Raw genomic sequence first — 13,348 nt, forward strand, 5'->3', positions numbered from 1 at the left:
TGGGTATAAGTACAGATGCTACAGTCTTTAAAAGGATACAGAGAGAAATATTATATAACTATTGTGCCAGTAAATTTGGCAAGTAAGATGAAATTGATGAATATTTGAAAAACTCAATTTAACGGAACTGAGGAAATAACAAATCTGAATATATGTATAATTAAATATTTTTAAAAATCTCTTGACAAGTAAAATAACAGATCCAGATAGTTTCACTAAGTTCTATGAAAAAAAATTATCACATAGATGCAGAAAAAGCACAAAATTCAATCCAACTGATGATAAAATTCACAATATCCTAGGAGAAAAAGGGATGTTTCTTATTCCAATAAGCACGTTAAAAATCCTGCAGGTGACATCAAAATTAATGGTGAATTATTGAATGCTTTCCTTTAAGATTGGGAACAGGGCAAGGGTGCTTATTCTCACCTCTGTTTAGCCTGGTATTAGATGTCTTGGTGAATAGTTAGTAAAAGAAACAAGAGGCATAAAGATTGGGAAAAAAAGTAAAACTATCTTTTTCACAGATGTAATGTGAATTTTTACAAAGAAAGTCCTGTGAAATCTACAAATTACTATAATTATGAAGCAAATTTAATCACAAGATACAAGGTTAATATACAAAAATTAATTGTTTCTGTCTACTAGAAAAAAATAAGAATCTGTTTACTAAAGCTCAACAAACATGAAATAATTAGGATTTATTGAAGAAGATATGCTGAAGTCGACAAACTATTGCAGAAATTAAAGAAGACCTAAAATAATGGGAGAGAGATACCATATTTATAGGCTGGAATGCTCAATTTAGTTAAGTGGTCAATTCCACCAAATTGATCTGTATATTCAATACAATCCTTATCAAAATCACAATGGGATTTTTGGTAGAAATAGAAAATTTGTTTTTAATATGGTAATATAAAACAGTGCAGAATAGAGAAATTAATCTTGAAAGAAAAGACCAAAGTTGGAAGACACATTTTACCTGCTTTCACAGGGTACTTCAAAGAAATCGTTATCAAGATCAGGTGATATTGATGTAATGATAGATAAATAATAAACAAACTAGATTGTAGAGACCAGAAATATCCACACATACGTGGGCAATTGATTTTTCCACAAATGTGACAAGACAATAATGGAGAAAAGAAGCCTTTGATAATTGGTATTGGAACAACTAGCTAAATATATGAAAAAATAATACTTAAAAATTAGTTCTTACTTATGCTACATAAAAATAACTTGAGATGGATAATAGATATAAAAGTAGAAGCTTTTATAGCCTGCTGCAAAACTTTCATTAAACATAGGAGAATCTCTCTATGAACTTTGAGTACACAATGATTTCTTAGAAGTGACCCCAAAAGCACTAAACATAGCAGGAGAAAAACATGATACATGGGACTTAATCAAAAATAAACATTTTCTATTAATCTATAAACAGTATTATAAAGTGAAATGGCAAGTCACATACATATATCCGAAAAAGAGTTTGTATCCAGAATATATAAAGAACAAAATATCAGTAATAAAAAGACAAAAAAACTAATAAAAAATGGGCAAGAGACTGTCTTCTACAGGGAGTTCATAATGAGCGGATAACAAAGGCCAATGATTACATGAAACTGGGCTAATATATTATTCAACAGGGAAATTCAGGTTACAAATACATTGCAATAGCATTACTCATCCAGTAAAATGACTAAATTAAAAAGATATCAATATCTGATGTTGGTGAGAATGTGGAGCAACTAGAACTCTTTTACTGCTGGTCGGTATGTACAATGGTACTTTGGAAAGCAGTTTGGCAGTTTCTTATAATGTTAAACATAGACCCATCCTATGATTTAAATACCTAGAAAGGTATTCTTTCTAGGTATTTACCCAGAGATATGAAAACATATGTCCACAAAAAGATTTTACAAGAATGTTTGTAACAGCTTTATTTATAACTCAGGACTGAAAACACCAGAAACGTCCCTTGATAGAAAAGTGAAAAATCATTTGTGGTATATTCACTGGATGGAAAGTAATCAGCAATAAAATGAATGATACATGTAACATCTGAGAAACTAAAAAAGAAGACTGATACAAAAGAATATATAAAGTATGACCCATTTTTATAGATACAAGGACAGGTAAAACTGATCTATGGTGAGAAATTTGAGCAACGGTTACCCGTAAGAAATGCGATTTGACTAGAGGTAGGCATAGGAGAACTTTCAAGGATGATAGAAATATTCTATATCTTTAATGATATAGTGGTTATATAGGTATCAAAACACATGTGTCAAAACACACCTGATTGTACAATTATGGTCTGTGCATTTCATTATATATAAATTTTATCCCCTACCCCCAAAAAGTGTGAGGCTTGTAGAGTCAGATATTCTGAATTTGAATCCAGGTTCTCCTCTAACTAATTATCAGATTTTAGGCAAGTTATACAACCTCACAGAATTGCAGTTGCATAAGTATTGTGGGAATAATAATAACCCCCATCTCACAGAGTCATGAGAAGCAAGTGAGGTAATATATGGAGAATATTTACCAGGGAGCTAAATGCTATCTTAATTAAAAAGACATGTCTTACCATAAAAAGAGACTATGGATTTTAAAAAATTATTATTGTAAACAAATAATTAATCATGAAGTCAAATGTTATTAGTGATGAATCAACCATATTACCGTTTAAACAATTTTCTGTCCTGTACACCTTGAGTATTTGAGGAAAACACATTGTCTTATTAAGAAGACACATTGAACTCATTTTAACTTTTTAGTATTATTTAGTATTCCTTAATATAGCTTTTTTTCTTTTCCATCTTTGTTGTAAGACAGATAGTCCTCATATATAATTTTAGGCATATATTTTGCATTTTTTGGTTTGTTGGGTTAAACACTATAAATATTTTTTATGGCTAAACGCCTTTTTAAACAAATAGTGAACTACAAAAATAACAGTGTCTTAAGTAATCTAAGCTTTATTAATAAAGCATAATTTCAATTTAGGTCGCACCTAGGAATCACAAAATTTTAGGATTTGCAATAGATTAGTGAAAGCAGGGCATTTTCAAGATTTAATATTGCTACCAGTTGTTATGTCATCTGGAGGTGTTATATTAAATATGAAATATTTCTGATGCATTAAATCAATTAATGCCTTTACCAAACTTCTTTATAATGTTAATAAAGTAAATAAATCTTTATTTACTCTTTACACTGTTCCCAGTAAGACACTGTGATACCAGTTGAGATATCAATGGAGAAGGAATGAACTGGTGGACTTAGGATATTTGTGGCAGTTTCTAGTTAATAGACCAGAGACTGATAATTGTTTATGAGGCCAAATTCAGGTGACAGCTATATTATGTTCAGTCGGCACTGTGTTTTACAAAAATATTGTTTACTGTCACTTAAAATTGGGAGCTTTCCATATGAATATTCAGATTTCTGACCTCATCTCACATATTTAAAATCGACAACTCTGGGTTGGAATTGTTCATTTCCACAAGCCAGAAATTAACTGGAACTGAGTAGCAAGCAGTTGCTTCCTTTAGAGAGGGCATCCATCAGGTTTTCCACAGACACCACCCAGCCAACCTCATTCAAGTTACTGCCAGGCTCAATAAACCCTCCTCACTAAGAAAAGGAAATAAGTATCAAAGCAACAAGAAAAACTGCAGTTGGCACTATGCTTTTATTTAATAGGCACTAAATATTTGAGGAAGGGAGGAAAACAAACTAGGGGAAAAAAATGCTATGATAAAAGAGATGAGAAGTTGGATAGGACTCTTGCTTCCAACTTCAACAGCTATTCATTTAATTGCCAAAACATTTCTTTTTTATGTTGTGCATGGGTAGGCTTTGAATTATTATGTTAGCATAGACTACTTTGCTCATTTACTACACGTCTACCCCTAGACATTGCCCTTTTGAAATACCTCATGTTACCGTTTTTCTTGATTCAAAGAATAGTCTGACATATTATTATTAAAATGCAAATCTTTGTTTGGTTTTTACAAAGGCTGAAGAGATAACTTTAACAATTGGCCAAGCATTTGACCTGGCGTACAGGAAATTTCTAGAATCTGGAGGAAAAGATGTTGAAACAAGAAAACAGATTGCAGTGTTACAGAAAAGAGTGAGTAAACTAAGCTTGTTATTTCACATTTATGTGATGTAAGTACAGAGAAACTTGCATATCATCAAACAAATTTAGAAGGCCTGCCATTAAATTCCCCCCACACTGATTGGAACTGCTTTCACTGTGTTCCTATAATTTTTCGTTCCTGATCCCCTGCACAGTTTTTAACCATTTTATATTGAATTCCCACAAGAACTTAGTGTTCTCATGTGACTTTGCTTCACTTCCTGATGCTTCTCATGGGGATCAGAGCAGCAGAAGCAGCAGATGCTGGGTAAGTGGTTTCCCATGCAGATCAGATTCCTTTATAATTAAATTACACCCTTTCTCCACTCTCTTCAAAATCATCATAAGCAAGTTTCACTGTCTTGCGGTTATACTCCAAGATTATGGGTACAGATTGCACAGTGCTACAAGAAAACACAGAGATGAGGTATTAGAAACATGAAATTTGCACACACATAAAAACATATTTTAAAATTAATAATATGTCTTTCCAGTGACCTAGAATTCTATGATATATCTCAAGCTTTATCAAATAAATTTCTCCCCGTGCACAAAAAAATACATTAAAATTTTAAATAATGTGAAATCCTATTCATTAATATAGACAATTTAGCAGCCAATATTTTCCAAGAACAAATGTCTGAAGATTATTCAATAATCATTTGCTTTTTAGATTCAAGACTTAGAAACAGAAAATATGGAACTTAAAAACAAAGTACAGGATTTGGAAAACCAGTTGAGAATAACCCAAGTATCAACATCTCCAGTAAGTATATAGAATACGTGCATCTTTTCCTTAGAAATAAGATTTCATGGTGATAAAACATGTCTGGATCATCAACTCTTCAGTATTTCAAATAACACTCTGGGATCAGTCATTTTAAACTAAATGTAGATAGAGATACAAGGTGCTAAATAAGATTAATTTAAACGTTAAAATTACCTAGATAGCTCAGATCAGAGTTGTTTTTCCATGTTGCTCTTTTCTCTTTTCTAGAATAATTCAGCCCTCAATTTGGTCTTTTCCTCTTTGTGACATAATCTTCTTTCATTCCAATTGATTACTATTTACTGAAGTTGTTTTAATGACTGAAGCCAATCTGCCCTTGGAGTACTGAACTTCATTATAGAAGCTGGACTGTTAACACGATCGAATTGGTTTCTTATATTACATAGCAAGGGCTCCTACTGGGAGTGACAGAGTTATATTTCACACGCTAAAATCAGTGGTAGTCTCTGTAGACAACACTCAATATTTTTATAGTTAAATTATTTACTTTTGGTTTATCACAGATTTGAAATCATTTTCTCATCTTAAGGTATGATGCCATTATTTTGTGATTTTGGCTAAGGGAATTTTTTGGGGGGAGATAGAATTTAAAACAGTTGATATTTTTTTCTAGGCAAAATATACTTAGGAATTTTATTCTCTTTTAGAATCATCTGTACCGATATTCTCCATTAAAATGTATATTTTATTTTACATTTAGAAATTTTAATATGTAACTTTTGGCATGATACTATGAACTGAAACACAATTATAGCATTTACAAACTTCTGAAGAGAATTTTTGTTGCAAATTTTCATTTGCAAGTCGATTTTGGTTCAATCTCTAGGCTAACTCAACAAAAACTCCTTAGTATATATATGTATATAAATATATTTATTGCTATCTACTATTAGAATATTTCACCAGTTCATTACCATGAAGAATGTTTCTGTAAGAGGTTACATTTTGGGTTTTAAATTTGGTGTGCCATGGAAACGGGTCAAAAAACTTTTTTTTTCTTCTAAACTCACACTTTTCCATCTTCCACACTGAAACAGTTGGTATTTCCATTGCTTGGCATACAGTTTGTGACAGTGGGGTTGAGACAGCCAAGGTGAGAGAGGTTGGGAGTGAGGTTCCAATGTTGCACAGTGTACCTCTGTAATGCACAGTGAGGTGCCGGAGCATCCTTTTCAAGTTCTGGCTTTATTATATCGCTCCCTGTTTTTTGTCTTTACTATGATCATTATTTGCTTCTCATCAAGATGATGATATTTTCTTGCCTTCCCCATCACAAGGAACAGAGCATCAGCTCAAACTCTTCAACCTTCAGTCCCAAATGGAGCAACATTTTTTAGGTCTTGTTGAATGTCTTGTAAGCCATCCTGTGAAACAAATTAGGAGTATAAAGATAAATGAAGGAGAAGTTACTTTTTCAATCAGTCTTAATAAGGTAGTTTTTGCTGGAATTCATTGCATATGAAAAGTAGCTTTACTTCAGTCTTTATGTTTACAAAGGAGTAAAAATAAGATCCATCACCATTTTGGATGCAAAACCAAAGCTTATTCATTATGTATCTTCTTTCTCTAGAAAGAGAGCTAGAGGTATCATGTCAAGGGGCATGGTAGATTTGGGAAGAGCAGAGAGGTTTGGGACATGTTGATAGGGCAGCACATCTGCCTTTTATCTCCTGAAAGCAGACACTGCCCTAGACTAGCACTGGGACAACTGAGAAGGTGGGTCAGGGTTGGGGTTATGTGTGTGCACTGGTGATCTCACATGATTACCAAGTCAGCTTCAGAAATGGCAAAGGGCAGGAAGAATGAAGAAATGACACTCTCTTCAGTTTCCTGGACCCTCTGGCCTAGGTAGCCGTTAACAAGCTGTGAGCTTGAAAGTTGGTATGTAAATGAGCACAGACTATACGTGAGTATATTCATTTATTCAGCAATTCTCATTGGTAGAGTCAGTTATATAAAAAACAATAAAATTATTCAAATAGCCAGTTATTAGAATGGATTAACTCTCCTAAAGTTGTCATTTAATAATTATCATAGGCATCGTGTTCGTCTCAGCACTATGTCTCAATAGAACGCTTAAAAGACTATAACTAAAAGGTTGAACTAAAAAAAGAGAAATAATTTTCTCTAAATCATTCCTTTGCACTTAATACACATGTGCAGAAAATTTATTGCCTTATTGATCATTATGCAACTAGCTCAAATTATAACTTTGCAATCTACTTATATTCTTTCGTCATAGTAATATCTTTGTCTATATTTTCTCTTTATTTTAACTTTTAAAAAATTACTTGTCTCATAACTTTTCAGCTCCTAGAGTCTCATTATGTGATTTTTGAAATTGCTGATGCATCTTCTTTAAGATTAAAAGATAGAATTTGATGCTTAAAAGAAAGTGAACTCAACATTTTTAAATTGCTAATGATACCTGATTAATTCAAATGGTTTTGAAGATGCTGTTATAGGTATTTATTAACTTGTTTTTAAAATTTTTTTGAAGAGAATATGCACAAATATTATTTTGCCTTTCATTTTCAATTTTAGTTATGTAGCTGAGAAATAAATTAATATAACACTAAGTCCATCTATATTTCAACCTGTTAAAATGATCTCCCTTTTTTCTGATATTAAAAATAAACTAAAATAAATAAAATTAAATTACCTACAGTTATTTAGTAAGTATGAAATATTGCCATGCTCTTAAATATCCACTCTGCTGAAGGTTTGTTAATGATTCAAACTATTGATACTGAACTTGAAAAATAATGAAAATTCCAAGTATTTAAAATATAAATTTATAATACATGTACCTCTTGTTTAATAGCTTGCAATGGGCCTTCAGTAAAGCAAATTTCTGTAAAGTTAGAAATGTTTTGCATACGTTCTTTCTTATGAAATGTGAGCATTAATTTTACAGGACACACAGCTAGGACACCAAGTACCTCACAGAGTCTAGCAAAATTCATGCACAGTAAATGACTATTGGACTTATAACTCTGGAAATGAGATTCTGTAGGTTTTGTTTTTTTGTTTGTTTGTTTGCTTGTTTTTCTCTCAGAGGACTGAAGACTAGAATGCTCCAAAATTGCTAAAGTTTTCAGCAGTTTGTTTAAAGTATTAGGCAGCAATTAATATATTAATTGAAGGAGCATGGAAGTAAATTATGAATGCCATTATGCACACTAAAATTACAATATAGGTGGTTTTGTTAATAGGATTAATTTGTCTTTAGATTCTTGATGGGTTTTCAGTGTGTAATGGTGAGAGGAACCCCCAAGACAGACGACTCTTCACAAATGACCAGCCCAAAACAGGCCTTAATTCTCTTGAGAGCCAAATTTTCCTAAGTTGCACAGAGGTAACTCTTTTGCCGACTCCAATTTGGAAGTGTTTCTCTATAAATAATTTACTACTATAGTGTGGTTCATAAAAATAAGTACTTAATACAGTAATTTTCTGAAATATCAGAATTTGCTAGTCAGACACAATATAGTCCACATCAAGCAACTGCTAGTCAAAGTAAAATAGAAGATTTATCTCTAATCTTAGCTTTAAATAGTCTCTTTGAGAAGAGGGAGCAAAGAGAACAAAAGTCGGAATGGAATCTTGGGGGTTTTGTGGCATTGAAAGTAATGTAGAAAATGAACATTTTGTAAATTACTGGTATGGATGCTATTCTTCTTGTCAGTGTGTGATGAAGTAGCAGATAAAGTCAGTTACAGGAAGAATCAGAAAAATAAGAAACGTTTTTGGTAAAATTTGATTAGATAACTAAAAGATCACCAGCCATCTACCCTAGTAAGCAGTCCAAAGTTAAAGTTGAATTTCTGTAACATAGAACAATAGTTCAAAGGATCAGGTCTTCTAATAAGAAATTTCAGTCTTATAGATATTGATCCAATTATTCTATATTAAATCATAGATTAAAAGTGTGAGGCCCTGTTGAGTAGAATCTTCCAGATGGAGAACCTTTGCACTCTAAGGAGTCACTGTGTAGGTGAGAACATAGATGTATTTCTCTAGTCTTCTCAGAGGCACCCGAAGGAAAGGTTGCTATTTCTTAGGTGCTAGCCTGCCAACCACTTACGTCTTATGTACATCAGTGTGAATTGGTCATTGATTTATTTTGAAGATGCAAACTAATTTTAGGTTCAAGCTTTTAAAGAAAATCTTCAAGAATCCTAAAAAGTTCTTTCAAAATTTACAATTGTGTAAATTTTAGTTTTGTTTTTATTTTTCCTAGTCCCACTAAGTCATCACTGGTATTTTGAAATAGCAGCTTGGTGACATATTTTATGTATTAAGATGCATATCACTTTGATTTTTATTTTCTCACATTTGCCAGTTGCATACATTTGATATAGTTGTGATCTGTTATGGCAGCTTGTAACACATTTGTTAAACATCTTATATGACCATATGATATTCTAGGCCCTTGAGTTTTAGCAGTATATGAATTGCAGCTGCTATGAAACTTACATAGTATGGGGAAAGGCAAGGAGATGTGTAATAAACCCATAGCTAAATGAATAAATAAATTTAGAAATTTGGATCTTATATAAGATCCAAATGAGTAAATATGAATAAAATATAATAGAGCAGAATTGAAGAGAATGGGAGCTTTTGTTTAGAGACAGTGATCTGGGAAGTGCATTCTGAGAATGTAGCATTTAAACTGAGACCTGAATAAAAAAAAGTTAGTTAATACAAAGGGCTGAAAACAGTGACAAGAACTTTGTGCCTGGAGCATAGTGACAAAGAGACAAAAAAATTGAAGAGAGTCAGAGGCTAGATTTTATAGGGCCCTGTAGGCCATGTTTGTCTGTTTTCTTTAATTGCAGTGAGAAGTTACTCAAAGGTTTTTAACAGATTTGGGGATCAGCTGGCTGCTGTATGCACCATGGGCTGTAAAGAGGCCAAACTGAGGTCCCCAAAACTGTCTAGGAAGCTATCTCAGTAGTCTAGGAGAAGGAGAAGAGTAAATTGGCCTAGAATTCTATCAGTGGGGATGATGTATATAATAGCTTGATATATTTTGGAAGTAGAACTTGCAGGATTTACTGATGGATTGGCCGTGGACTGTAGAATAAAAGAGGGTCAAGATTGCCCCTTAGGGTTTTATCCCGAGCATCTAGGCGGTGGTGCCATTTTCCAAAATAGATGTGACTTGGGGGAGGTGAGAGTGATAACCAATCAGTAGTTCACTTTTGTTCGTGTTACTTCTGCCTACTGGGTGGCCGATGAAGACATAAATTAAAAGTTTGAATATTCAAATCTGGAATTCAAAGAAGAGGTCTGGCCTCATGATACAGTACTTGAGTTTAAAAGTTTACTCTTTTTCTATCATCATTTGGACTGTTGTTTATTGTTTTAGTTAATACACCCAGTATAAAATTTAGTGTGAGATTATAGAGTAATTTAGTTCTAGCTAAGGAAAGCAAAATACTTTTTTTTTTCTTTTGCTCAGGATTAAAATTAAAAGACATTCCTAACTACAGAAATGTATATTGTTAGTATATATCCCAAACCCTTTTTTCACTTAAAACCAATTCCTCATAATGAATGAAGGACTACTCCTATTTTTCATTTTTTCATGTGTAAACTGACGTGCTGTTTTTAAACTTGTTCTTAACAAACAATGCTTACAGGTCTCCTAAATATCACTTGAATGATTCAATCTTGGGTTCCTTTTCTGGCAAATGAAATATCCTTGATAGTACATATATTACATACCTCTGTATCATACTGAAATTGTGGAAATCTTTTCATTGGTTTTAGAAGTTGGGTCTTCATTTTATACAGTCATTTAGATATACTGAGTAATTTCCGTTACTTGACTGTGCTGTTTTCTTTTTGCTGTGTTCTAGCGGTTTGGCAATAGATTAGAGGTTAGGTTTTCCACCGTTTGGTACTAATTAACTAGGAACAATCTGATTTCCATTTATTACATAAACATGGCAGTGCTGCCTGTATTTATGTCAGAAAAAAAGGGTTTATTCTGCCCTCCTAGCCTCATGAACGCCTCCAGAAGATCGTTCCATTATAAGATGTGGGCATAGCAAGTTAAATCAAATTGTTCTTCTGGATTCTTGTGTCTGGATGCTTGCATTTTATTTTTCTGGCTATAGAAGGTTTTAACCAAATCAGACCTTTGCCAGGAAGTTAAATGAATAAAATTGTAGTCCTAAGAAATACTGGACTTTCTATTGCTGAGTAAAATAAATGTCTCCCTTTCAATTAAACCAAGTGTTACTGGATAAAATTCTACCTTTACATAATCAACTGTGTGGCCACTGATTAGGCTTGATAGGACAAATTATAACCTAAAATGTGTATTTCATTGTGGGTGAATGAAACTGCCTATTTATCTTCCTCTGGGGTTTTCTCAACTGCTATCGAAGTCAAGATGGACAAGAGCAGATTGTGAGAACTCTCAATTATACAACAAGCCAAATGTGAATCTTTAAACAAAGGCATAAATTTTAAGCATGAACATTGATTCAAGAATGTTTGTTGCCCACAAAAACTGATGACTGGTTCACAACTTTCACAATTGTTACTTGCACAAATGATGGTTCTAAAGAAGTAAACCCTGTGTAATGGGAAGAAAAATATACCTGTATTTCATTCCACTTCTGACCGTGAGTACCTAATCAAGTCATTTGATCTCTCCTTGTCCCAGTTTTCCTCTTTGGGATATGTGGATGATGATATCCATTTAACTTGCAAGATTCTTGTAAGAATGTGTAAGATAATAGGTCTTACAACTAAGAGACCAATGTAACCAAACTGTGTACCTAGAAGTCAGAAAAAATAACATACGTGGAGCTATAAATTCTAAATTCTAGAAGTTATTTATCTTTTTTAACACCTTTATTGGAGTATAATTGCTTTGCAATGGTGTGTTAGTTTCTGCTTTATAACAAAGTGAATCAGCTATACATATACATATATCCCCATATCTCCTCCTTCTTGCGTCTCCCTCCCACCCTCCCTATCCCACCCCTCTAGGTGGTCACAGAGCACCGAGCTGATCTCCCTGTGCTATGCGGCTGCTTCCCACTAGCTACCTATTTTACATTTGGTAGTACATATAAGTCCATGCCACTCTCTCACTTCGTCCCAGCTTACCCTTCCCCCTCCCCGTGTAATGGAGTAGAAGTTATTTTTGAAGATTATTTAAAAAGTGATGCTGAAAATGTGCCATAATAGTGAACTTCAAAAGAATGAATCAGCATGACAATACAGAAGGATTTGTTAGAACATTTTACATTACCTTTATATTTCCCCATCTTTAGTGTTTTTTTTAATAATCGAAGTATCTAATCTTTAATGCAGTTTTTTTGTTATTGTTCAGATGTATTCAACATTAACTGATAGGATTCAAATGCTTGTATGACATTTCACCATTGTCATGTTTAGGCCAAGCTCGGAATTGAAATATTCACCGTGGCCTAATGCACCAAGCCTCTACTTACTGAAAGAAAGAGCTATAAAACTACAACAACTATGAATATGGGCACTCATTATTAATATGTCTTAATAACCTAATAACTTCTGCATAATTAACATGTAATTGTTGAACATAGAATTCCTCATTCCCCTTAGTATAATAATTCAGAGGCTGTGCACCTTCCTGAAGACCAAAGCACTTAGAATTATGAGCATAAAAGGATTAAACAGTAGTGCCATAAACTTCTGTGGGAAACTCCCAAAATTTTGGTCTCTAGCCATCTGTCAAAATACTGACAGAAGGCACAACATAAAAATATCAAGCCATTTTCATCTGAACTATGTATTTCATTTCTTAAAAAAAAAATCCTCAACCACTTAAAAATGGAAGATTAAAAAATGACTAGTTCCTGAACCCTTAAATTTAGAGACACTACTCAAAATATTTATCCAGTGCCAAAAATGCCACTGTATACCATTTAGGGGCTGTAGTCACATATTCTTATTTAATAAGTGTAATAGTTTGGTGCAGAATCAAATGCTATTGAAATATGTCTATATACTTAGATTTCATTCTTATAAGGAATCAGATGTAACATCTAATTCCCTGACTTGAATTATTTCTAAGTTAGGAATGACAAACACAAATGTCAGCAGAGCCCAGGCTGTGGCCTAAATAAATGTGTGAAATGGGCATGTGTGGAGTGAGGAGTTGGAGAGCAGACACCAACTTAAAAGGCACAGCTATTTGCTCAATACCAGTCTGTTATTTTTACGCAAGTTTGTGGGTCCACTTTCTTGATTTTCTAACTTCTAAACAAACTCTCTGGATTTTAATGTACAACCTCTTAATATTAACCTGTAAGCAACTGAATCAAGTCCTATTTTAAAGACCTATGTGACCCAAACAAAAAACCTTAGTTGACCAAATCTAGATTACTGATGACCCAAAGGAA

The 13,348-nt window shown here is 33.2% G+C and overlaps 1 protein-coding gene and 1 pseudogene across 20 annotated transcripts in view; one reads left to right on the plus strand and one right to left on the minus strand.

The window, feature by feature from the left end:
• Nucleotides 1–13,348, plus strand: part of GULP1 (GULP PTB domain containing engulfment adaptor 1) — an 812,392-nt gene that overhangs the window by 782,102 nt on the left and 16,942 nt on the right. For 18 of the 20 annotated variants that reach the window (XM_059928297.1, XM_059928301.1, XM_059928303.1 and 15 more), the window contains 3 exons: nt 4,025–4,141; nt 4,338–4,418; nt 4,824–4,916. In XM_059928297.1, the coding sequence (XP_059784280.1) occupies nt 4,025–4,141; nt 4,338–4,418; nt 4,824–4,916 (291 nt within the window). The remainder of the gene's footprint in view (nt 1–4,024; nt 4,142–4,337; nt 4,419–4,823; nt 4,917–13,348) is intronic. The other 2 variants (XM_059928315.1, XM_059928314.1) reach the window with 1 other exon arrangement.
• The window catches only part of LOC132368791 (tigger transposable element-derived protein 1-like), a 426,013-nt pseudogene that overhangs the window by 297,478 nt on the left and 115,187 nt on the right, over nt 1–13,348 (minus strand).

This window comes from Balaenoptera ricei, chromosome 7 (genome assembly GCF_028023285.1).
Source record: "Balaenoptera ricei isolate mBalRic1 chromosome 7, mBalRic1.hap2, whole genome shotgun sequence".
In the NCBI taxonomy this organism is placed as follows: Eukaryota; Metazoa; Chordata; class Mammalia; order Artiodactyla; family Balaenopteridae; genus Balaenoptera; species Balaenoptera ricei.